General features: G+C 53.9%; 1 protein-coding gene and 1 non-coding gene across 4 annotated transcripts in view; one reads left to right on the top strand and one right to left on the bottom strand.

Annotated features, from left to right (window-relative positions):
* The window catches only part of ACOT11 (acyl-CoA thioesterase 11), a 53,111-nt gene that overhangs the window by 19,064 nt on the left and 9,236 nt on the right, over positions 1–24,811 (bottom strand). For 2 of the 3 annotated variants that reach the window (XM_059136828.1, XM_059136827.1), the window contains exons 2-4: positions 6,696–6,903; positions 5,789–5,858; positions 1,056–1,116 (exon numbers count right to left, since the gene is read on the bottom strand). In XM_059136828.1, coding sequence (XP_058992811.1) covers positions 1,056–1,116; positions 5,789–5,858; positions 6,696–6,834 — 270 coding nt within the window. In that variant the 5' untranslated portion in view covers positions 6,835–6,903. Of the gene's footprint in view, positions 1–1,055; positions 1,117–5,788; positions 5,859–6,695; positions 6,904–21,742; positions 22,071–24,811 lie in introns of those variants that run through there. The other variant, XM_059136829.1, reaches the window with a different exon arrangement.
* TRNAK-CUU (transfer RNA lysine (anticodon CUU)) lies at positions 201–273 on the top strand. The gene has a single exon. It is a non-coding gene; the product is annotated as a tRNA-Lys (tRNA).

Here is a 24,811-nt window from a genome sequence, read left to right as displayed (position 1 = left end):
TGGAGCTCCCACCCTGAGGCTCCACAACTCGATGGCCCAGGCCCGGCCTTGCATTCCTGTATCACCTACTGAGTCTTGGAAGCCAGAAACCTGAGATAGGTTCTGCTTCTACTCCTGGATCCCTGGAAAGCCTTGGGCAAGTAATTTCTGTCCTCTGGTCCTTGGTTTCCTCATCTATAAAATGGGAGTGAGCACAAGGTGCCTGGCTGGCTCAGTTGGTAGAGCATGAGACTCTTACTCCCAGGGTTGTGAGTTCAAGCCCCACGTTGGGCATGGAGCCTACTTAAAATATGAATGAATGAGTGAATGAATGAATGAATGACAGAAATGGGAGTGAGCATACCTAGGAGAGAATGAAAATGAGACTGTATCTAGGAAAGCACTTAAAGTGGTAAAATCTTGCCTACAGTGAAAAGACAGGCATCTGGGGGGTGTCCGGCGGTACCCAGAGGCAGTCAGGACTCTGTCCTCAGTGACCCCTCAGTAACCAGTGTCCTGGCTAAGGGAAGCTGCCCAGACCTGCTGTCCACAGGTGGAAAAGACAGTCTCTCCCCCAGAGCTCACAGAACTCACTTAAGAACCCCACAGCATAGGAATCGTGCTCCCATTTCACAGATGGGAAAACAGAGGCTGCAAGAGGTAAGCTAATGCAATGAAGTCCAGGGCTTCCCCTGCTGCAGCCCTGCTGCCTCCAGGGTCAGGCCTGGTGGCTGTCTTCCCCACTTTCCCATGACTACCTGGCTGCTGAACAGGGTCTGAGGGGAGTTGTAAAGACCTAGGAGGCTGAAAGTCAAGTCTCAGGTTGGAATTTATGTGACCTGGTGACCTGAGGCAAGTCTCTTCCCCTCCGTGGGCCTCAGATTTCCCTTCTGTGTTATTAGGTATCAGACAGGAAGAGCCTTAGGATCCTCCCAACCCTGCCAGCTGTTTCAGAAACCTACTGCCTCCACCAGGGCCCCATGAGTGTGAGTGTGCCCAGGGGGCTGAGAAGGGAGAAGAGGTAGAAACCCCAGCCACCCACCTACCCACCGCCAGGCAGCAACCACCCCACACACCTCCATGCTGGAGTTGAAGGCCCGGTTCACCTTGGCCTTGATATTCACCACTTGTCCGACACTGGGGAGAGAAAAGCAGGAGGTGGGCCTTCCAGAGGGGAGAGAGGAAAGGAAGAGAACTCCTGGATACTTGCAGGGCCTCTGCTGAGGGGACCCAGCAAGGCAATGTCATGGCTTACAGACCATGGTCACATCAGCAATATCACTGAGTCCTCAAAGCAAGCTGGCAAGATAGTGTCAGCATCTCACTATACAGGTGGGAAGGTGGAGGCTGAAAGAAGTGGAATGACTTCATTCATCTCCCCTTATCCCATGAATGCTAGAGCTTCTCTTGGCTTGTGGCTCAACAGTCCCCTCCTTGGGGGCCCCTGCCCCACCCCTCTGTCACTCAAGAAGTTTCACTCTCCGACACTCTTTCTAACAGATGGGCCTCTGTCTCCCCCACAATCCTTAAGTTCCACCGGGGCCAGGATCACATCTGTCTTGCTCCCCCTTGACCATTTGAAGCCTAGCACACGGCACAGGGTCGGTCCTCCAAAAATAGTGGCCTACTGAATTAATGCATTCCACATCTATTGAATGCCTACTAAGTTCAAGGGACTATAAACAAGAGGGTGAAAAGGAAAATGGGAACGTTTAAAAGATGCCTACTCTGTGCCCAGCACCGTGCATTGCCTCATTAGAGCCTCCAAATAAACTTGACAGGTAGGTTTAGGGGCACTGAACATCAGAGAGGGCAAGCTATCTGCCCAAGATCACCCAGCTAAAATATAGCAGAGCCAGGGTTCTCTGGATTACGGGGGCCCCACTCTTTCCAGCTGCAGGGTTTTGTGGGCTACAGGGCCAGGGTTCTGTGGACTACAGGGGCCCCACTCTTTCCAGCTGCAGCCTGTCCCTCTGGAATAATTCCCATGTCCAGATAAACAGTCAGAATCCCTACAGGAGCCACCTCACCCACTCTGTGTGTCTAACTGGAGGCAGCTGAGGGTGCCCCTCTGAAAGACAAGGAGGAGGAGCCAGACAGGGACTGGGATGAGGAGGAGGAAGTCCTTTCATCCTTGAGCAAGTCCTTTCATCTCTCTGTGCCTTGGCTCACAAACCTAGAGAGGACTGTGCGAATATCTTCATCGAATGCACAGCCTCCTCCCCAAAGCTAGGCCGTGTCCCTTCCAACAGGCCTGCCTTTCAAGGGGCAGCAGTGGCCACAGTGAGAAGAGTCACAGGTGCCTGGTTCCAGTCCAGCTCTGGCATGACTGTCACACTACGGAGCTGTGTGACCTTGGATGAGTTGCTTTGTGTCTCTGAGCCTAGCTCTTTGTCTGTCAAGTACCAAAATGAGGGTCAAGTGAGAGGGGATGTGACAGAGCCAGTGCCAAGCCTAGCCCCACAGTATGAGCTCCATAAATAATAGAAGCTCACATTTGCCAAGGACTTGTCCATTTCTGTTTATTTTGCCCTCAGTCCTAATAGGCATGGAAGGACTGTCATTTCTAGGAGATACGTGCTGACACATGGAGGGAAGAGGTGTCATGATGTCTGTAACTTAGTTTCAAATACTTGAGAAAAGAGAGAGAGAAATATGTGTATCTATTTTCCATATATAGATAAAGCATATTGAGAAAAAAAAAGTTAATTCTTGAATCTCACTGGTGGTGATCATTGCACTATTCAAGTTTTCTAGAGTCTTGGAAGTTTTCATAAGAAATTAAGAAAAAACTTCCGTGATCCTTAAAATAAAATAACAGTCTACTTTCTGTGGTGCTGAAGAGGTATTTGTGTCTCTTCTCTTCCTCCCCCTCCTTCTCTTCCTCTTCTCCCTCTTCCTCCTCCTCCTCTTCCCCCTCTTCCTCTTCTTCCCCCTCCTCCTCTCCCTCCCATCCCACTCCTCCCACTACCCTCCTTCTCACTAGCTTTCCCCAAAGCCAGGCAGACACCCCTTTGAACTCCGGAGTTTCTCATCCCTCCTGACACTCTTCCATCCCACAGCTCAGGCCAAAACTGGCTCCTTCCCCGGGGTCACTGCCCAGCCTCCTAAGGGGCCCCCTCCAGCCTCTGGGTATACTTCACATCCCACAGAGGCAACTCCCACAGTCTGAGCCCTGTGCAAGCCCTTCAGGACCCAATTTACTGGTGGGGGACAGAAGAACATATTAAATGACACCGCAGTGATGCTAACAGCAGAACCCAGATGGTGGAGAACTTGAGAGGGCAAAGAACCAGGTCTCCTCTACAAATAAATTCTGAGGGAAAAAGGAGAGAGATGGTGAGGGGGCAGGATGCTGGGGGAGGGGAAGCCCCTATAGATAAAAAAGACTTAAGAGAACACAGCAACCAACTGCAACCTTATCTGAATCTTGACTTGAACAACAAAAATCACTATAAATCAAAATAAAAACAAAATCAGGAGATGGTGTGGGCTCCTGCATACTGACCAGATATTTGATGTTCGTGAGACATTACTGCTAGTTTTGTTTAGGTGTAGCAATGATGTTGAGGTTATGTTTAAAAGGAGTTCTTATCACTGAGAGATACATTTTGAAATATCTTTAAAGGGCAAAAACAAAAATAAACCAAAAAAAAAAAAAACCTTCTGCAGGTTTCCTCAGGGGCAGCTAGGCCTTTCCTGGTCACCAGCCTTGCTCCAGACCCATCCCTAGCTGGCCCTCCTTCCCAGGATCTTTTCTGGCTTCCCCTTCCACCCACACCCTCCTTGGCCCAGACTCACCTTGAGTCTCTGAGTCCTGCAGCAGGTCCATCCATCACACATGCCCACTCCCTACCCCCAGTCCTCTCCTCCCTAGCTCCTCAGGGTGACAAAAACTGTGTTGACAGCAGAGACTTAGAACTGGCCCAGACACCGCTCCCCTGGCTTTTAGAGGGATACTACATATGGTGTTGATGGTATTGAAGCCAGCTTGAACACCTCTTCCAGGAAGGCCCCTTTGACTACCTTTTATGCCATCACACTCACCCCCAGACATATAGGAAATGTGACCTCTTCGTTAAGGACAAGAGCTCTGGGGCTCCGGGGTCCTCTGCTATATGTATGACCTTCAGCAAGTTATTTCACCTCTCTGTACCTCAGTTTCTTCATCTGTAAAATGAGGATACTAATAGCCAGAACCTTGTAGCATTGTTCCGTGGATTAAATGAATAATATATTAAAAAGGTATTACAGGGGCACCTGGGTGGCTCAGTGGATTAAAGCCTCTGCCTTCAGCTCAGGTCATGATCCCAGGATCCTGGGATCAAGTCCCACATCAGGCTCTCTGCTCAGCAGGGAGCCTGCTTTTCCATTTCTTTCTGCTGCCTCTCTGCTTACTTGTGATCTCTGTCTGTCAAATAAATAAATAAAATCTTTAAAACATGGGGGGGGTGGGGGGCGCCTGAGTAGCTCAGTGGGTTAAAGCCTCTGCCTTCAGCTCAGGTCATGATCCCAGGTCCTGGGATCAAGCCACGCGTCAGCTCTCTGCTCAGCAGGGAGCCTGCTTCCTCCTCTCTCTGCCTCTCTGCCTACTTGTGATCTCTGTCTATTAAATAAATAAATAAAATATTTTTTTTTAAAAAGGTATTACAAATAATGCCTCAATATTAGTTCATTCACAGTGACAAAGGTGCTGTACTAATTAAAATGCTAGTAACAGCAGAACTGGGAGTGAGATATGTAGGAACTCTCCATATGATCTTCTGAGATACAACTTCTTTGCAAATCAAAAATCAAAATAAAAGTGTTACAAAGCTCCCATATGTGAGAGATCATTATTAGCAAGGCATGTACCCCTTTGAATTGAAATTATGTTTCTACATCTGCCTCCCAACAAACAGGACCTCCTGGGGCACAGGGCCTATGCTCTAGTTGACTTTGCATACCCCAAACCCAGCATGGGCCTTGGTCCAGAACAGGTGCAAGTGGTGACAAAGGACCAAATAAATAAAGACAGGGACTGACCAAATTTCCTCCTTAACCACAACATGCTGGGTACCCAGAAAGCTCTGAATCAGCCCTTGGCATCTGCTGTCCTAGGCTCTGACAGTGAGTTTAGGAGCAGGCCTGAAGGCCAGAACACTGTGTGCAGCCCCTGTGGCCTGTCCTGGGCCAAGGGCTTGGAATGCTCCATGAGTCCCAGCAAAGCTAATTGGAGGCAAAGCTCAGCACAGGATGATGAAGAGTTTTGAAACTAGTACAGACATTTTAGAAAGCAACCACAAAACAAAAAACTGTTTGGTAATAAACTCCTTGTTCCTGGGGGTATGTGAGCAGAGGCTGAATGGTCCAAGTTTCTGATTCAGGCTTTGCTGGGGGAACTTTCCTAGAAACCTTTCTACAATACAGTGACCAATGGCCCACAGACAATGTCCAAGTTCCAAAGGACATGCACCAATTAAGTCTAATCCCTTCCATTTGGCAGATAAGAAAACTGAGGCCCAGAGAAAGAGACTGACTTTCCCAGAGTCACACAGCACCCCACAATGCTGCCTCAGCAACGTCCAACTGCAAACCTGGCTGCGGGAATCCACCCCACGGCACCCAGAAGCTGGCCAGCTCCAGTCCATGGGTCTCCCAGAGCCCCCGCAGACAGGTCTGTACCTGCTCCACAAAGGCCCTTGGTCAGTCGAGTTGGGTTCCAGGGTTCTATGCAGCTCACAGGCCGACCAGGTGGGGAGATGGGGGAGGGACCCTAGCTTCGTGGTGGGCAGACCAAGAGGACCAAGAAGCAGGTGGGGCCACTTACCTAATGGTGTGCTCAAAATAGATATCGTCCATGGAAGCGGTGACGCACGGGCAGCCAGCATGCCTCTCGGCTGGCATCAGAAGAAAACCATACATTAGCAGCATCCCCATGTCACCAGGCCTCTGAGCAAATGTCAGGTGTCGGGAGCTGAGGCTGTGCCTCCTGGTCCACACCCCCACCTTCCTCTACTTTCTCCACCTCACTCACTACCCCCAACCCTGTTTGTTGATCATCTGTCTGGCATCTCTCCCTGCTGTGAGACTGAAACTTTAGGGCCCCAGGAGTTCTGTCCCTCTCGTTCACTACTGGGCCCCGGTCCGGGAATGGTGCCTGACCCGCAGGTGGCCCAGGGGAGACCCCCAGTGAGCAGCTGTTCAATGACTGAGTCGTCAGCCTGGGCTATTCTACTTCCCAGCTCTCCCAGGAGCCACGCCTCTGCCGTGGACATCAGCAGCGTTTCCTTGTCTGAGTCATTCTCACCCTCGGGACTATGCTCGTGGCCACGTTAGTCCCCCCAGAATCCCTCCCCTGCCCCCAGGGCGGGGTCAGTGCCCAACTCTGCCTTGCCCAGCCCCCATCAAGCCGTGCTACAGGGCAGGGAGCTCATGGCACCCTCAGGCCAGTCTGAAGCAGCCCCACTGGAGGTGGCCCTCTGTTGGAGCAGAGACCCAAGGGTGCAGGTCAGCCCTCAGAGCTGCGCGCACATTGGGGGCAGTGGGTGGGCCCGGGCTGAGCATTGAGAACTGGGAAGGGGCATTGCAGACAGGTGGAACAGCATGAGCAAAGAGCAGGATGAGGAACGAAGGCGGTGCTCAGAGGAGACGGTGACCATCTCTGATCATGGGGACCTCTCGTCCAGGTGACGGGGCTGCCCACGGGAGGACACCTGTGCCCGGCAGAGCCTCACCGGACAGGCAGGCCGTGGTGTCGATCCATTTGAGCAGCTGCCCGACACTCAGCTCGCCACGCTGGTTGGTGTGGCAAGGCAGCACCAGCTGGCTCATCTGCACCTCCGTGGGGTTCCTGTACTCCCCGCTGTCCCCCATGGCCCTGGCGGTCTCCGCACGAGAGGAGGACTTCCGGGATGTGCGGTTCGAGAATACAGAGGCGATGCCCTGGGAAACAGTGGGGACAGAAAGGTCAGCTTGCTGCAGGCTCTCCCAGGCCCACCGTCCCAAGACCTGAGTGCCACAGGGGGAGCAGAGACACCCCAGGGGCCACCTCCCACCAGCCCCCAACTCTAGCAGTGGCCACCCCCTCCAGCCTAGGCTCTCAGAGCCCAGGGCGCTCACTGGATGCCATTTCTGCCCAGTTTCCCTCTGGCCACCAACTCCGTGTTAGCAGGACCCTGGCTGAACCTGAGGGAGGAGGAGGGAAGTTTAGTCCTCCCTTCTGCTGGAGGGCCAGTTGGCTAAAGTTCTTCCTCAGACTGATCTTCATTCTAGAAAGGTCCCCCCTCTCCACGCAGGGAGGCCTCTGTTCCCAATAAAGTGTTCCCAGAAGCAGCTCCTACATCTCCCCCAGCGCGCCCTTCCTCGGGCTCCCTTGTTCTCCAGATGACCTCAGAGGTGGCACCTTCGCTGGGTGTTCGTCTGTCCCTAGCACTTGGCTTTCCTGACCGGGAGGGCTCCAGGCCACCACCGACCAGCTGTCTGATCCAGGCCAAGCCTGCCGCAGCTGCCAGCTGGAGGAGCCGCCGAGGAAGGCCTCAGACTCATGAATTGGAGGTGGAGTTTCTACCCAGGGCCTGGCTTGTCTGTCCCCAGGCAGAAAGGATGGGGCGTACAGGGCGGTGCCTTGGATGGGCTGGGATGAGGAAGGGGGCCTCCTAGCTCTCTGGCCTATTCTCCCTAACAGGCTGTGAGTGAGAGCTGAGCACCCCTGCCTGTGTGAGAGAAATGACCCAAGTCCCAGCTCTTGTGGCCGGGGTAACAGTAGCAGCGAACATTTCTATCACATTTACTAGGCATCAAATACTCCGCTAAGCACTTGGCATGTACAAATTCCACTGAAGCCACACGACAAACCCCTGAGGTGGGTTCATTGCTACCCTCAGTCTGCAGGTAGGGCTCCAGGAAGCGGGGAGCACAGCTGTGACCCAAGGTCTGGCCACAGAGCCTGAGGTCCTACCACCACACTGCACTGGCTGCTCCTGGGGCTGAGAAGGCCCAGTGCCACGCCCCAACACTGACCCTGCCACAGCCCCAGAGAGGGGCAAGGACAGCTCTCTGTGCTGGGGTCTGTCCTCCTTGGATAATTTCCCCCACGAGGCTCCCACAGCCAATTCAATAAATTCAAAACACACCAAGGTGACTCATTCAAGGTTGTGGACCCCCCAAGCAGCAGAACTGGGATTCGAACCAGGCATATCTGACCTAGAACAGCTTCTGGGTCCCTGGAGAGGCAGCGCATTCCAGAGAGCCCCCAGGTTTGAGGTACCATGCTCCATGTCAAGGAGAGAGTGAGGGCAGCCCCAGGATCGCTCGGCCTGGGAAGAGGCCTGCAGGGTGCCAGGCTGCCAGGATTGCAGCCTCCTGCCGGCATCTGGCAGGCCACTATGGTGGCCAAGCAGCAGGACCCATCACCATGGTAACCACTGCCAAGGCACTTCCGGCCTGTTGTGCACTGCAGGCCTGCATAGATGCGGCTGCGCGGTTGCCTTTCTGGGTGTGGGAGATGGCAGAGGGAGGAGGCAGGCAGACTCCAGTCCCCTGTACTCTCCCCAAACCCGTCCCATGACAGAGGTTCTGGGCAGAACTTTCCAGAAAGAAGCCACAGAGCATGCTAGGGAAATGGGGGATGCAAGATGTAAAGGGTAGGTGGTCAGAAGAAAGGGAGCAGACCAGGTGGGATTTCTGGGCAGTTCCAGGCATGCACACAGGAAGCCCGACACACAATGTCCCTGCTTCACAAATCGATTTTTGCATTACCACCTCATCAGGTCCTCACAAGGAAGGCAGAGCACGAGAACTATTGACCCCATTTTACAGATGTGGAAAGTGAGGATGGAAACAGCAGTAGACCAGCAAGTGGGACACCTGAGTTCCAGTCCTCTCTCTGCTTCTCACCCGGTCAGTCTCCACTCCCACCACCAGCTTCCTATTTCCTGTTCCATGAAAAGGAGTCACTCCCCTCACCTTAGATTCTACAGGCCCGGAGGAGGCAGAATCTTTGCCTTATTTGTTCATTCATTCATTCACCGAGCACTTCCCGTGTGCCCTGGACCAAACATTGAGAGAACAAAAATAAACTGGTCTGTTCCCTCTGAAAAGCCCCTACTCTACTGCTCATGCTTAGAAGGGCCTGGCACACGGTAGGACCTCATCAAAGGTTTGTGGAGGGACGAGCAGAGACAAACTTGAGTTCAAATCCTAGCCCTGGCCCTCCAGTGCTTGGTGATTCTGAGCACGTCCCCGCCCCTCCTGAGCTTCATCGGTCACTCACTGGGCAGGCAGGGGAAGACTGCCAATTCCTAAGGCAGCCCCAGTCCTGCTTCCAGGATCAGACTCCACCCCTGCAGGGCTCTCACAGGCCCAGCTGACATTTCTGTTGAGAAAGCTGGGAGGTCCTGTCACTCTGTCAGACAGGCAACCTCGTGCTCCTTGGAGCAGGGCTGAGCTCTTAGGCAAACTGAGGGACAAGACCCATGGTGGCCATCCCCTGCTCTCGTCCAGGAGAAGGGCACAGAGCCCCGGGGCTGGAGCATGAGTGAAGGGACAGAGCAGCGCCACTGCCCCCAGGCATGGCCTCTCGGACTCCAACTCCTTCCTTGGCTCAAGGCAGTCTTGCCCACGTCATGGCAGGCCAGGCTGGCCCGCCTCCTACCCCAAGGTGGGCAGGCAGCCAGCCTGGGAGGCAGGGGCGTGTGCGGCCCAGACAAGGTTCAGCCAATGGGGCCCCAGAGCCAGGCCACCCCTCCCAGGGCCAGTCACGGGGAGAGCAGAGGCTCCAGATGGAGTCAGGGCCTGGAGCAGCCAGGCCAGGCTGAGCCAAGACAGCTGACAGGGAGGGCAGAGCCCGCTGTGAAGGTGGGAAGGGCATCTGGGGGTCAGAGACGTGCCCTCTCGGATGGCAGATGTGCCTACACTGGCCCCAGACCACAGCAGACCTGGCCAGATTTGGTCATCCCAGACTGGCTACACCATGGGCTCTGTGTCCTTCTTCCTGGGCCACAGCCATGTCACAGACCTGCTGGGCCAGGTCAGGAGGGGCCGTTTCACCCAGTCCCCTCAGAGCTAAGGAGACTGACGCACACAGAGAGAGAGGCTGGCCCTGGGTCACACCAGGGAACCAGGATGAGCCCTCCTGTTACAGCAACCCCACACCAACAGACTTAACCTTGACTTCCTCTCTCTTCCAAGTCCCAAGTCCCAGGGACCCACCCCCCTAAACTCTCAGGCGCTCCCTTTACCGTGACAACTCGGGCCCCCACTAGGCACTGCTAGGTCACTAGACTGTTCCTGTCCACAGGCCTCCATGCTCTCCACCTTCTTCTAGCTTCCAGCACCAGGCACACCTTTCCCAACAGCAAATCCATCAAAACAACAACCGTAACTTTCCGTACCCTGCCTTGCAGGGACACTAGGCCCAGTCTTTATAACTCCCTCCACTGTGGGACTTCATTCTTAGGACGGTACAGGCCTTTCTGAAGAGCAAGCCTGACCAGATACCTCCCCTGCTCAAGACTCCTCAATGGCTCCCTACTACTCAGAATCGAGGCCCCACTCTGTGGCTCCTGCAGCTGCTCTCATAAGCTCCAGGCCACACATCCGTCCTCAGAGCACCACTCTTACCCAGCTCCATCCCCCCACCATGGGGGTGCTGCTTCTGCCTAGGATCCCTTTATCTGCCCTATGTGCTAGGTGAGCCCTTCCTCTACCCACTTCAAGCTCCCACCACCGCTTCCCCAGAGAGAGTTAGGGCCTCCCTGGCCCCACACCCTCTGCTGCCTCTATCACAGCCCTAACCAAGCAGTGTGGTCACTGTTTTGTGAGCTACCTCCCCCATCAGACAGGCATTCACACAGGACAGGGACAGACTCAGGCCTGCCATGGAGCAGGTGCCGAATAAACACCTATGGAGAAGGAAAAGGAAGGAAAACGTGAGAGATGGCGTGGCCCTAGAGCTGAAGCTCAAAAGACGAGGCAAAAAGGACATAAGAACAGCGGAAAGGAGGAGTGAAATGACAGCGGCTTGGGGGACGTGACCTATGGGGCCAAAGGAAGCAGGTGGGAGGGCACTATGGAGTCAGGTGGAGAGGAGCCCAGGAGTCTCCAGGAACCACAGAAGACTCCTGGAGAAGAGTGTGGCCCACAGTGATGAGCCAGGAAAAGAGACCAGCCAGCGGATAGATCTCAGTGCCTTCAAGAATCATCTGGAACAACAGGCCTACAGCAGAGGAGACCCACCTGTCCTGGCAGGAAGGAGCAGCCTCACGTGACCTCTCAGCCGACCCATCATGACAGGAGGCTGTCTATACACAGGCCTTAGGTGTCAGCCTGCCCTGGGTTCGAGTCCAGTTCCACAACTAACTCGTGTGACCTTGGGCAGGCTGCTCAACCTCTGTGGGCCTCAGTTTTCCCATCTGTAAGAATGGGATTATTATAAGACCTACCTCTAAGTGTCATTGTAGAGATGAAATTAAACAAGAGTGAGTGTTTGAGGCTCTTAGAACACACCCATCCTAGGGTGAACATTGATAGAGCACTTAATGTTAGCAATTTAAAGCTGAGTTTGGGCTTTCTACAGAAATAGAGCCAGGAGAGACCCAAACATAGTTCACACTGAGTGTGATACTTTCTGACCTGGGTTCACCAGAACTTCAGGGCAACCCAGTGAGGGGACAAGGTTGTGAGCCTCTTTGAGAGGTTCTGTGAGAATTCAAACTAGTGACAGTGGAACAAAAATTCCACCTGGATAGGAGACTGCAAAGGCCCTGTTCCTCCCTCCCCATTTCCTGAGGGGGTGGGGATAAGAAATCGGGCCTAGGGGCGGTGGGCGGTCAGGCATGGAGGAGCACATTTGGGCCACTCTAGGAGCCACTGTCCAGGCCCCATGAAAGACCTGATTGTCTGAGCCAGTCCACTCTGAGCAGTGAAAGGAAGCTGTCCAAACTAGATGGCCTGTCCCCACAAAGGGGGAATCCAGCCTCTCCGAGGAACCAGAGTGTCCTCCTGACAGTTTCCCCACCAGCAAAGCCGGAGCATGTGTCAACCTCCCAAATTTCCCTTCAAGCCTACTCCTTACTTACCTCCCTCCCAAAAAAGGCTCTGAGGCAGCCTGCACTGCCACAGCACACAGACCCCACAGGCACCCTGAGCCAAAATGCAAACAAAGCCGGGGAACCAAACAAGGGAAGAGAGGATTATGTTAGGAACTCAGTTGCTCAAAAAGTCTGTCTGCCGTGGAGTACTGCAAATTTGTCTTGAGGTTCCCAGCAGACGAAACAAGGCGGGAAAGGGTAGCAGTGGGTACCAAACTCAGAGATAAAAAGAAAGAGCTCTCCTCCAGGAAGCCAGCCTAAGGGCTGGGAGAAGGGCACCGGTGGGCTGTTCCTGTTCCGTAGGTTTCTGATGATCACGTTACATCAGATCACACCTGCATTCTATAGGATAAATAATGGTCCCTGGTGCCCTCTGCAAACATCCTCGTTTTACTTCTGGCTACAGGCCCTGTTGGCACTTGACATTTGTCAAGATTCTGGGGTGGGACAGGTAGAAAATTAAGCCAGTATTTTGTAGGAAGCACCTCCTATGTGCCATTCACTTGAGTCGACCTTTAGGGAACACCTGCTATGTATGGAGTTCTTTGCTAGGACATTTCCTACGGATTATCTCAGTAACTTTTACATCTGCTCTGTGAGGCATTGTTATTCTACCCATTTTACTGCTGAGCCTACTCAGATACCTTGGAGCTGGGGAAGATGCAGGAAACAAATGACTCCAAGTCACACAGCCAGTCAGTGACCAACAAGAACAGAGGCCACGACCTTGAGTCTCTGTCCAGGGCTCACAGTCTGGCGTGGGCTGACCAGGCACTTCTGACAGCCAGCTCTTACGCTCTCCCAGCATGAAAGAGGGGGAAGGGAAGGCCTTTGGCCTTCTAGTCCTGCCCTATGAGGAAGGGAGAAGGGATACAGGGCATAAGAGAAACTCTGAGGTAAGGACAAGCTTTCCTCCGGGTAGCCCCATCCGTCCTTCAGAAGCAGAGTCTCACAGGACATTTTCAGTTTAGTTGTCTTATGTAAACATAAATGGAACTTTTACCAGCTCGTCCTTCCCAGAAGACCTTGGAAAAAGTTATTTTACCTCTCCATGACTCAGTTTCCTCATCTGTCTAAAAGATACATAAAAGAACCCGAGCTCGAGGCGCCTGGGTGGCTCAGTGGGTTGAGCCGCTGCCTTCGGCTCAGGTCATGATCCCGGGGTCCTGGGATCGAGCCCCACATCAGGCTCTCTGCTCAGCTGGGAGCCTGCTTCCTCCTCTCTCTCTCTGCCTGCCTCTCTGCCTACTTGTGATTTAAAAAAATAAATAAATAAAAATTAAAAAATAAAGAAAGAAAGAAAGAAAAGAACCCGAGCTCACAGTAAGGATTCTAAAAGACAGCAACCCACTAGAATGCCTAAAGCAAAATCATGGACAATACAAGTGTCAGCAAGGGTCTGGAGAACATGGTATGCTGCTGCGGGCGGGGATAGAAGATGTTGGAGCCACTATGGAAAAACAGTTTGTCAGGTCCTCAGAAAGCTGAGCACGGAAACGCTGGTGGACTTTGCAACTCCATTCCTAGGTAGAGACCCAAAGGAACGGAAAACAAGGACTCTACAAATTAAGCCGCACCCATGTTCACGACAGCACTACTCACCATAGCCAAAAAGGGGAAACGGTCCAAACGTCCATTGGTGAATAAATGGATAAGCCCACTGTGGTCTTACATACAATGGAACGTTAGTCAGACATGAGAAGGAACAAAGCAGCCATACGTAAAACATGGCTGAATTTCAGAAACATCATCCTGAGTGAAACAAGCCCAACACAAAAGGTCACCCATTGCATGGTTCGGTTTATGTGAAGTCTCCAGTACAGACAAAGCAGACTGGTGCTTGCCAGGGACTGGGGACGGGAGGACAGGGGAGAGACTTCTTAAATGGTAGGGGGCTTTACTTCGTAGTGATGGAAATATTTTGGATCTTGACAGAGGCGGTGGTGGCCCAACACTGTGATGTCCCCAGTTCCACTGTTCTGTGTACTTGAAAATGGTGAATTATACATTATGTGTATTTCACCTTGATAAATTACTTTTTTTTAATTCTTAAGAGAAACCATATCAGATAGGTCTGCTAGTTTAACATAAATTAAATGTAAAACGCCAAATACGTTTAAAAAAAAAAAAAGATACTGGAAGCAAGCATGTTTGGCATAGTAAAAATGATAGATTTCATTCTTAGATGTGTAGGCCTCAGTTTCTTCATCTGTCCAGTGGGATGTTAACTAGATAGTCTTCAAGACTATTTCCAACCCTGAAGGGCGTGACTTCCAGGAAGAACTCCTTACCAAGGCTCAGGCAGCCCCACAGAGTGTGCTGCCCTGCCTCCCACCACAGGCCCTTTGCCCATGCTGTTCCCTGTGCCTAAAGCACTCTTCATCTCTGCAAAGCCTACTCACCTTTCAAATCCATTACCTCTGCCCCACTCTCATGCTTCTGGCACCACGTACCTCCCCTCTCTAATGCTGTCCACCAACAATGTTCAATAAACTGTGTGAGTATTTGGGTGGCCTGGATCTGAAGACCCACCTGGAAGGAGCCCTGTCTCTCCACTCCTGGTGTCCGCAGGACCCAGCAAAGTGCCTGGCTTGCTGTGGACCAAATGAATGTTTGTTCAGTGGGTCCCCAATCTCCACTAGTGTCACCCCATGTAGACTGGGAAGAACACCAGCCACGAGGTCAGGGGAGGTTCTCCATCAGAGGCCCAACTCCCACCCCTGCCCCCTCACCCCATTCTAGAAAAGAGCCTAAACATCACCTGCCACCCTCCACCCCCAAGTGTAAAAATAACTTCGTCTGAAATCTGACACCTACCCACAGCCCGGTCATCTTGAAAACTCCCCCTATCCCACTGAGAAGGCTGCCTGGAGCCAACCAGGGTAAGGAGGGCATTTTCTGAATGCTTTCCCATTCTTACCTCATCTGTCCCATGGACAAATATTGGAGGCAACGTACACAGACGACCCGAGCCCAGAGTAGTCCCAAGTCCTGTCCACAGCCCCCCAGCTCTGAACCACAGAACACTCCCCTCCATCTACACAACAGACCCTTCTACCACCACGAGAGTGGGAAGGGCTTCGAGATTGATCACAGTTGCCTGCTTGTGTGGATGGGGAAACTGAGGCACAGGTAGATCTCTGTCCAAAGGTCTTTAGAGTCAGGCAGACCTTGGGTAAGTTACTGAGAAGTTGTTTCCTCCTTGGGGGGCACAGGGGAAGACAAATACCTCCACCCCACCTCCATCCAAGAGTAGAGGTGAGGATTAAGGGAAGTCCCCAAACCAAGGACCCGGCTAACTGTGAAGTGCTGTGCCTTTGTGAGGAAGCAGTTGGCCGGACAGGGACTTGTCTTTCCTAAACCACCACCAATGCCAGCAGCCTTTCTTCCTCACTTTGGGGAAACAGAAAAATGGGGCACGAAGGCGGTACGGGCCAGTGGGTTCTGGAGGCAGGCATACAGCATGTAAGTCCCGGACCTACCCTCAGACATACAGAGGCCCCGGAACTCGCTTCCTCCCCCTGCCCCCATTACTCAGGTGTTCAAAAGAGCACACCACCCCACCCCTCCGAACCTGCTCCCCCATCAGATGAGATTAGTGAGATGAATGAGTGTGTGGGGAAGCTGAGGACCAAGGACTAGCTCTGTGCAGCCCCTCAGCCCGCACCCCCATTCCCATCCCTCCGTACTGACTGGGTGCTGTCCATGTGGTGTGCCCCAGACTGGAGACCTATGGGAGGGGAGCATGTGTTTTCATCTCGCTGGCCCCAGTTTCCTTGTTTTTAAAGCTACAGGGGTAGGCATGCCAAGGAGATTGAGAACAATCGCCAACCCCCTTCTTTAAGTATTGACTATACGCCAGCTACTGCGCTGAGTACGTCGTGGGCGTTATCGTGTTATCCCTTTTCATCTTTACACAGCTCCAGTCATCAGCTTTGCTATTGCCTGCAGCTTATAAACGGGAAAATAGAGGCTGGGAAAGGGTCAGGAACTTGTACACACACACACACATTCAAGCACGTAAGCACAAAACTGCCCAGCCAGTAATGGCAGAGTTGGGACAGGAACTCAAGTCTGTTTCCCCCAAAGGCTGGGGCTGCTTGGCAGCTTGGCTGTAATGGCTTCTCTCTTCTGCCAGGCAAGGTAGTTCCTGCTGCATCACCATGGGCCATGGGCCCTTCCAGAATCCATATGCATAAGCTCCCCTCCCCTGACTCCCTCTGCAGGAAACAGCAAGGGTCTCTGTGCCCCTTCCCATGATGTCCCCTGGTCAGAGTACTTGGTCCCACAGAACCAGCAGCCCGGGAGGGAGGGAGGGGGGTGGCAGCCCCTAGTGAGGGAACAGCAAGCTCTCAGAGCTGAACACTGTTCTCTGTAAATCCTCAGATCTCTGGAGTGCAAGGAAACCTCAGGTCAGCAAGATTTCCAGGTCTGTGATCTCGGCTACCCCACCCCTTCAGTGGCCGTCCAGCAGGAGCTTGCTCAGTCCCAGAGACAGGCGCTCACTCCTTTCTGACAGAGACCCTTCGGGTGAGGAGCTGGGTGAGGAGCCGGGCTGCCAGCCAGAATCCCCACTACCCCACCTCCATCCCCCCCCACCCCCCCCACCCCCCGCCCCGCCTCCCACCAAACACACTGGGAGCTGCCTCCCTGTAGCTCCCCGCCTCCGGGCTGCTTGCCACCTCCCTCCCCAGCCTCCAGCAAACCCCAGGAAGAGGCAGGAGGGACCGGAACACAGGCAATCCAACACCCAGTATGACTGGCCCACACGAGGTAGCTCCTCAGGGAACACGCTCAGACAGCACCCAGCCAGAGACCCACATTCATGGTCCACAGCCCCATGCTGGAGCCCCTGGCAGTGAGGTGGGCACTTCAGGGACTGGGGAGAACAAGTCCACCCTCTCCCCTCAGCAGGGCACCGCCCACCCTCTCCCCTCAGCAGGGCACCCCCCCCTCCCTGCCAGACTTCCAAAAGCGCCTCCCATCTGCCTCTGGGTCACCATGGCAACAGGCACCCACCATCCTGCGAGCAAGCCCGCTCACCTTGGAGCTGGGCACAGTGGCCACAAGTACCCCAAGCCCCTCCAGGACAGCAAGGGGGAGAGGGAGAAAGAGCCAGAAGAGGGACGTGGGAAGAAGAAGAGAGAGGTTACACAGAGGCTGGTAGGGAACAGAAGAAGAGAGGAAGAGGGAGAAGTAACAGGGCAGGAAGGGGCCCCCCTCCTACCTCCCCTGCTGCACACATTCCTCAGGCTTGAGCTGCTCTCAGCCCCTGCAGGAGGGATTCTGGCCGCACAGCCGGGACTTCCTGCCCCAGGAAGCTGGCAGCCCACAGTCCCTCTGAGGCCCCAGCTGCTTCTCCAGCCCCTGCAGGCCCCTCGTGCTGAGGGATGGGGTCCTATCCTCCAGGGCAGGCGTGGCCCCTTCTCCCACACTTAGGGAGGAGGCCCCAGATCCCCCCCATTCTCCCGCCCTCCCTGGGGTCCGCAGTCCTCTCGCCCCTTCCCTCCCACCTCTCCCAGCTGCCCCTCACAGAGCGTACCAACTTTTCCTCCCCAAAAGTATTCAAGAAACCATTCCTTTATATAGATAAAGCTGTGACTTGATCCACGGATGCATTCTTTACACTGGCAAGGAGTGCACAAGGCCTCAGAATGGGCCTCGCAAAGGGCCGCCAACTTCAACAGGCTGCTTCGAAGGCCTGACGGGCCAGGTGGGAAGGTCAGAGCCACGTTGCTGGGCCTGGGCTCTGGTAGAGGCTACTGCCCTGAGCAGGTGCACAGATGGCCAGGAGTGCACGGGGGCACCCCACACTCCACGGCCTTCCCTGAGCCCCGAGTTCTCCAGCTGCAAGGTGACCTTCTCAGAGGGATTCAAGAAAGGCGTGTTGAGGAGAGGGTGAGCAGGGCAGAGAGAGGATGAAGAAAACAGGAAGGCCAGGGAACTGACAGGAAGGCTACAGAGGGGCCCAACAGACAGAACCCGTGTTGGAATCCTGGCCCCTCCTGTCTCCCTGGATAACCTGAAGCCCTTTATTACTTCAGCCACCGTAAATCTCACTTTCCATGGGCATGATAATATCACTGACAGGATTCAGTGAGATTTTACATGCAAGGTGCTTAGCACAGACTCCGATCCAGAGAAAGTAATTAAAAAGTGTCAGCCCTTCATGTTATTACAAATCCAGAACCTGATTAGCGACCCAGGAAATCGTCCTGGCCAGGGGGAGACTATGCAGTCCCTGGGAGTAAGAGATGCCTGCATGACTGGCTAGGGGGCCTTCTCAGAGCACACACAGAGCATGAGCTTTGGCAGGAGAGGAGAGGGGCAGGGAAGCTGCATCAGCAGGGACATCAGACGGGCCTCTCGGCCCTGCTCTGTGACAATCCCTGCCAGTTGAAGCCGCCAACTGTCTACCAACTACCAGAGCTTCACTTCAGCCACAAGCCAAGATGCTGAACGGGCAAAGTCTGTGATCCTCCACAGAGGCCTCCCACGGATGTCTACACGCAGCTGAAGCAGATGCGACAGTTGCCAGGAGACTTCCTTTCCCAGGCCTCTGAAAGTCTCGAGACCCCTCCCAACGGGACAGAAGGCAGCGATCCCTGGAAACCAGCTCAGGTTCACTGGGAACACAGCATCCCAGGCACAAGGGAAGAGATCATGAGGCAGGAATAGACATGTTCTGTGCAGTCTGCATTTGCACAAACCCAGAACATTGTAAACCCTCAGTAAAAACATGAAAACATGTTCGACTGAACCTGGAGGGGTCTCCACTGGGGTACCACATTTGTCTGCTCCGTTCAGCATGTGATCAAACGGCTAGGATGAAGACAAGACTGGCTGCAGACGCCCACCTGAAAGGCGGTAACATACAAGCACAAGACCAGGCAGGTGAAATGGACAAGATTCATGGTACCTGCCTGCGTTTTTGTCTTTCTGTCGCCCTCACTTTGAAGGGATAAGGCTGCTGGGGAGGCTCTGGCTTAATGGCTGGATCTGCAGAAGCGGCCTCACGATCTGCCGATGCCTGCTGAGTCGGCTGAGCTGCGGGTGGGGACATGTTTCGGGCAGGAACCACGCAGTGACAGGGAGGAGGCGGGCGGCCACTGGGGTGTGGTAGGCAGCACAAGCCCCAGCCTTGTGAGCGGCAGCTGAGGGGAGGGGTAGCATGGGAAGACAACCAGGCAGGAGGGGGACAGTTAGGGAGTAGGGCTACGTGTGGCCTAGTGACAGGTCTCCACGCTGGCTGGGTCAGAGGACAAGAGGGTTCAGTACGAGATAAAACCAAGACAACGAGCATTTAGCTGGCTCAGTCAGGAGAGCATGTGACCCTTGATCTCAGGGTTCTGAGTTTGAGGTACACGTTGGGGGTAGAGATCACTTAAAAAATAAAATCTTTTAAAAAAAACAAGAGCAAACGGGGTGGCCAAGGCTAGAATGAGGCCCCTGATTCCTGGGGATCAACATCAATCTTTTTAAAACTCCCATTCATTCCTTCCAGACACTGGGAATACAACAGTAAATGTGTTCTCTGATGGATAGACAATAAACAAGCAAAGGAACATGATCATTTTAGAGACTAAAAAGTGCTGTAAGAAACAGCGGGTAGGATGAAGAGAGAAGTTGGTGGCGTGGGAGATGCGAATTCAGCCCAGGTAATAAGGAAATTCAAAGCCCAGATCTGAATGAATGAAAGCAGGAGTGGGTCACAAAAACTCCGGAGGTACAGGGTTCAGGCAGGGAAACAGAGGGTGCAAAGAGCCCAAGGAGGATGTGGGATAAGCTTGGCTGCCAGAGGAACAGCAGGGCGGCCAGCGCCAGCTCGGCCCAACCCCCGACCATTCCCGCAGAGGGACCAGATACCAGGGACGCCATCTTGGATTCCCTAGGCCAGCCCATCCACCCGCTGAATACCACCAAGTCAACTCCACCCCACCCCAGGGAGAGCAGACCAGTCACCCCACCAAGCCCTGCCCAAACTCCCGACCCACAAAAATCTCAAGATACAGTAAAACAGTTTAGGTATGGGGGTAGTTTTTCCTGCAGAGCCACAGTGGACACAAGAGACATCATCCAAGGAGAGAGCAAGGACAGAGCTCTTTTAGAGGGCGGTGGGAGTGAGCAGCCTACAGGGGAAGAAGAGGGAGCCAGGTGAGGCGGAGGGACACTAAGGTGGGGCAGGTCTCCAGGAGGGCACCTGCTGGTCAGGGAGCTGAGCAGTCCTAGCAGATGGGCAGAGAAGCTCTAAGGGGGTGGAGGGAGGGCAGGGAGAGAAGTCACGGATTAGGGACAGGGTGAGAGGTAAAGAAGTGGAAGCAAGGACCAAAGAAAATTCTTGCGGAGATTTTTCTGGGAAAGGAGAGCAAAAAAACCAGGAAGTAGTTGGTAGAGGCACAGGGAAGGGGTCTTGTTTGCCTCAGAGGCTGGGAGATAATGGAGGTCTCATCTGGCTGCTGATGGGACACAGCCAGCAGGAGAGGGATCTCCCCAAGCCAGAGAGCTGCCTGCAGACAGGGGCCACCCAAGAACTGGCCCAACAGAAGCTTGAAGATGCCGTTTTAGAAATCCACGGCTACCATCTATTGTGCATCTACTGTGTGCCAGGCCTAGTCCTTGGGGGTCCTTGAATTCTCTAGTCCACTCTGAAGCAGGAGTCCCCATGTATAGCTGAGGAAAAGGAAATTCAGAGATGGAACATGGAAAGAGCCACTGAACAACATGCAGCCAGTAAAAGGCAGAGGGGTGGGGCACGTGGCTGGCTCTGTGGGAAGAACATGTGACTCACGATCTGAGAGTCAGGAGTTCGAGCCCCACGTTGGGCATAGAGGCAGAGGGGAGAGTGGACTTGGGTTTCTCGGACCCTGGCCATGGGGGGAACACCAGCTCTGAGGCAGATTAGATCATATAGCCCACAGGACTTCTGAGGCCGAGCCTGACATTTTGGAGACCCTCCATGGATTGCCTTCCAGGTGATGTAGAGAAAGAGCTAGAAGTGTGGTGGTCTCTGACAGTCCAGCCCACCTGCACCATAGGGATCTCAGCATCCCAACCAGCATCATCACCCCCACAATGGCCTATCCAGAGGGCCTAGTGGACTCAGAAGTCCATCCCCGTCTCCTGCCTGCCTTGCTGAGAACCAGTTTTCATGGTGAGACACACCTTCTTCTCTCAGTCTTAAGCAAGGGGGTGGGATCGGGGAAACTCAGAGTCCAGAGAGGCTCTAGCGGGGGGTGGAGGTTGCTGGGAGCAATGCCGGGCTTGCCCCTTCCCTTGCCCCAAAGTCATTTCGTTCTTGGGTCCCTTCCTCTTTCCTGCCCCCTCCCCCATGGACCCCACCACCCTCCAAGCCTATAGGCACACCACTCAATCTGAACACTCGTCTTCTCTGTGTGAAGGGCCGGCTGGGTACTAAACTGCTTGCCCAAAGCAGTCTCAAGTGGCAGGGCCCATTACTACCCCCCGCCCCACGTTACAGACAAGGAAACTATGGCTGAGAAAAGAGTAGCCAGCCACTGACTAGCCAGGAGCCCAGAGCCAGCCAGACTCAGTTCTGGCTCCAGTCTGCACAATCCCCACCCCCTGCCCCTCTGTCCCTGCCACCGTTCACACCAGGTAGTATCCCCAGAGAAGGACAGGAGGTGGGTCTCACCACACCCTCCCTAAGAAATCAAATGGAAATTGAGACCCACCTGGTTCAGCTCGGCCCTGGAGAATGCTGGAAACCTGAGGCTGCTTTAGGACGGGTTTAGAGCCACTCCCCTTCTCGACCTCTGACCACTTTCCAGGCTTGGGAATGGGCCACACCTGGCAGGGCCGCACCCCCGGGGGCAGATTGCAGCCTGTTCTGGAGGTCACAAATAGGACACCGGCAAGGAGTGGAGAGGCTGAGGCTCAGCTCCGTCACGGTGCAGTGAGCATCCATCCCGAGGGACGGGCCTCTTGGAGCCACAGCACAGGTGGCACTGGTGGCACTGGTGGCAGCCTGCCGACTTTGTAGAGCACTTCCCAGACTGTAAAGCGGGTGTAGACAGAGGAACTAGGAGACTCCTTGAGCAAGGGACCAGGTCCCATGGCTCCCTAGAGTTCCAGTGATTGACAAATAAAAGTAGCATATATTCAGATCACACAAGATGATGTTTTGATATACATATGCATTGTGGAATGATGACCACAATCAAGCTTATGAACATACCCATCACCTTGCAGTTACCCTGTTTGGGGCGGGCGGGTGGGGGGGCAGATGAGAACACCTGAGATTTACTCTCTTAGCAAATTTCAAGTTGGTAATACATCGCTGTTAACAGTGCTCCCCATGCTGTACACCAGGTCTCCAGAACTTACTCATCTTCTAACTGAAAGGTGGTACCCTTTGACCCACATCTCCACTTTCCTCCGACCTCCCCGACAAAATTTTTTCAGGACCTACCATGTTCCAGGACTTTACATACATTGTATAATGGCTTTGTATCCATAACATCGTGTAATCCTCACCAAAACCTTACGAGGGATAATGATCCCTACTGAACAAGAAAGGAAACTGAGACCTGGCCTATCTGAAGGACTTGCCTAAGGGCGCTTGGCCCCAGGGGTGGCGCTGGGATTTTGCTTTCCTCACTACAAAAGCTGTATCTTCAAAACAGATGCTTAATGTCTGCTGACATTCATTAATTAAGACTCGATTTGCTGAGGGTCAGTTATTACCGTGGAAGAAGCCCTAGGCAGGACATACATATTACATGGACAAGAGGGCTGGAGAGGGCCTCCTCGAGGAGTCACTACCACACTCTCTCCCCACTGCTAGCGGAACAAGCTCAGTCCCACATTTCAGGCACGGAGGCCTCAGCCTGGACCAGGCTTCCTGACCTGAAAACACTTCCAAGGCCATGCTAACCCGTCACTTCCCCCAGGAAGCCTGCCCTGCCCCCTAGGCTGGTGAAGGTCCACCTCTGGGCTTCCCTCTGTCACATCCTAGCCGCACTCCACTGTCACCAGTGTTCTGTATCTCTCCCTGTTTCCACATCAGTTTGGGGGCACCTGAGGACAGGTCCAGTCTGACTCACTCCGGTGTCCCCAAAGTGCCAGACTTTCCCTCGCCGCCCTGAGGCCAGCTCCTCCACACAAGGAGGCTGCTCCTGGATAGTGGCCCACAGCCAGGGAGCTGGCAGAGCACCATCTGTCCCTGGAGGCAGAGGACAGAGCAGGCACAAGGCAGAGGGGTCACTCCGTCCACTTAGCCAGGTCAGCCCAGGACAAGGAGAAGAGCCATGGCACCAGGGCCCCTGCCCCACTGTAGCTTGGGCCCAGATGAGACTAAATTCTCTAACCAGCACAAGACTTTAAATTCTCTAACCAGCTCCAAGTGGCTCGGGGCTAGAGCCTTGGTTTTCTGATAGGTAAAGCCAGATGAATCCAGATGAAACGAAAAGAAAAGGACCCATATCTACCATGGTCAGTTGTATGCCAAGCTCTGTACTCCTGCAAAGTCATTAACGTTGTCAATGACCCAGCAAGATCTAGAGGAACAGCCGAGGTTCACAGAGGAGGAAACGAAGGGTCAAGGGCATTAGTATCTCTAACACAGGTCTCTAGACTCCTGAGCAGCTGTGCGGAGGTGCTGAGGAGGCCGGCTCGGCCTGGTCTGGCCCAAACACAGGTGGAAGGCAGTGGTACAACCCCAGTAGGTGTGAGGCAGGGGAGAAGGTGATGGCCCTAATCTTCATTGTCAGCCGCTAAAGGTGGGCAGATGCAGCTGCGATGGGGTGGGTCTGGGTATGACAGTGAGGCCATTCTCTAGATGCACAGAGGTTCCAAAGGTCTCCCTGGCCAGGACAGGGGCTGGGAAAGGGGTCTCGGCCTGGCAGTTAGGGATTCTAAGTGTCTCACCAGTTGTACAAGCCCAGGCACATCATCTCACTTCTCTGTGCCTTGTCTGCACCAGGGGACTGAGTCTATCACCCACCTGATGTGAGGGGTCAGGGAGTGGAGGGGAAGATGGCCGGGACCTTCCTCATGCTGGCCATACAGACAGGAACCATGATGATGTGTCTCCCTAGGTCTCTGAGCTTCTCTGAGCACAGTGTACAGGGACTGTGTACCTTTGCACTAAGCCTGGGGACAGAGCATCCCCACGCACCGCCCAGTCTGGCGGGCAGGGTAATACAACCCCTAGCACTCCACACCCCAAGCTCTGCTGCAAGGCCCAGACCCCCAGCCTGCAGCCCATGGTAGCATTGTCTCCGCCCCTCCCACCTGCTCCTGTCCCAGCCACACCCGCCTCCACTCAGTAGCTCCAAGTCACCCAGCCCTCCCAACACCTCGGAGCCTGCCAATGAATGCCATTCCCTCTGCCCGGAATACGCTTCCAGCCCTTCCTTTGGCTGTCTCCTTCTCAGCATTTAGGTTTCTGCTCAGTAGTCACCGGCTCAGAGGGCCTTCCACTGACCTCTCTCATTATTCTCTCACAGTCTCTAGTTCTCCAGCAATCTGAGTTCAACGTCAGCTGTGCCACTTAACAGCTGTGTAACCTTGAGCAAGTTACTTAACCTCTCTCAGGTTCATCTTCAACAGGGGCATAGTAATGTTATCTCCTACACAGAGTTGTTACAAAGGCTAAATGAGTTCATGCATGCTTGGCACACAGGGAGCGCTTCGACGGCGTCTACGCTCATGGTCATTACTGTTCGTGGCACTTAGCACAGGTTTTGGTCCTGTATTTACTTGACTACTTTCTCACTGTGTCTCCTTCATTAGCCGGCAGC

This window comes from Mustela lutreola, chromosome 10 (genome assembly GCF_030435805.1).
Source record: "Mustela lutreola isolate mMusLut2 chromosome 10, mMusLut2.pri, whole genome shotgun sequence".
Lineage (NCBI taxonomy): Eukaryota > Metazoa > Chordata > Mammalia > Carnivora > Mustelidae > Mustela > Mustela lutreola.
Note: the sequence above shows the minus strand (reverse complement) of the source record. Positions and strands in the feature narration are given on the sequence as shown.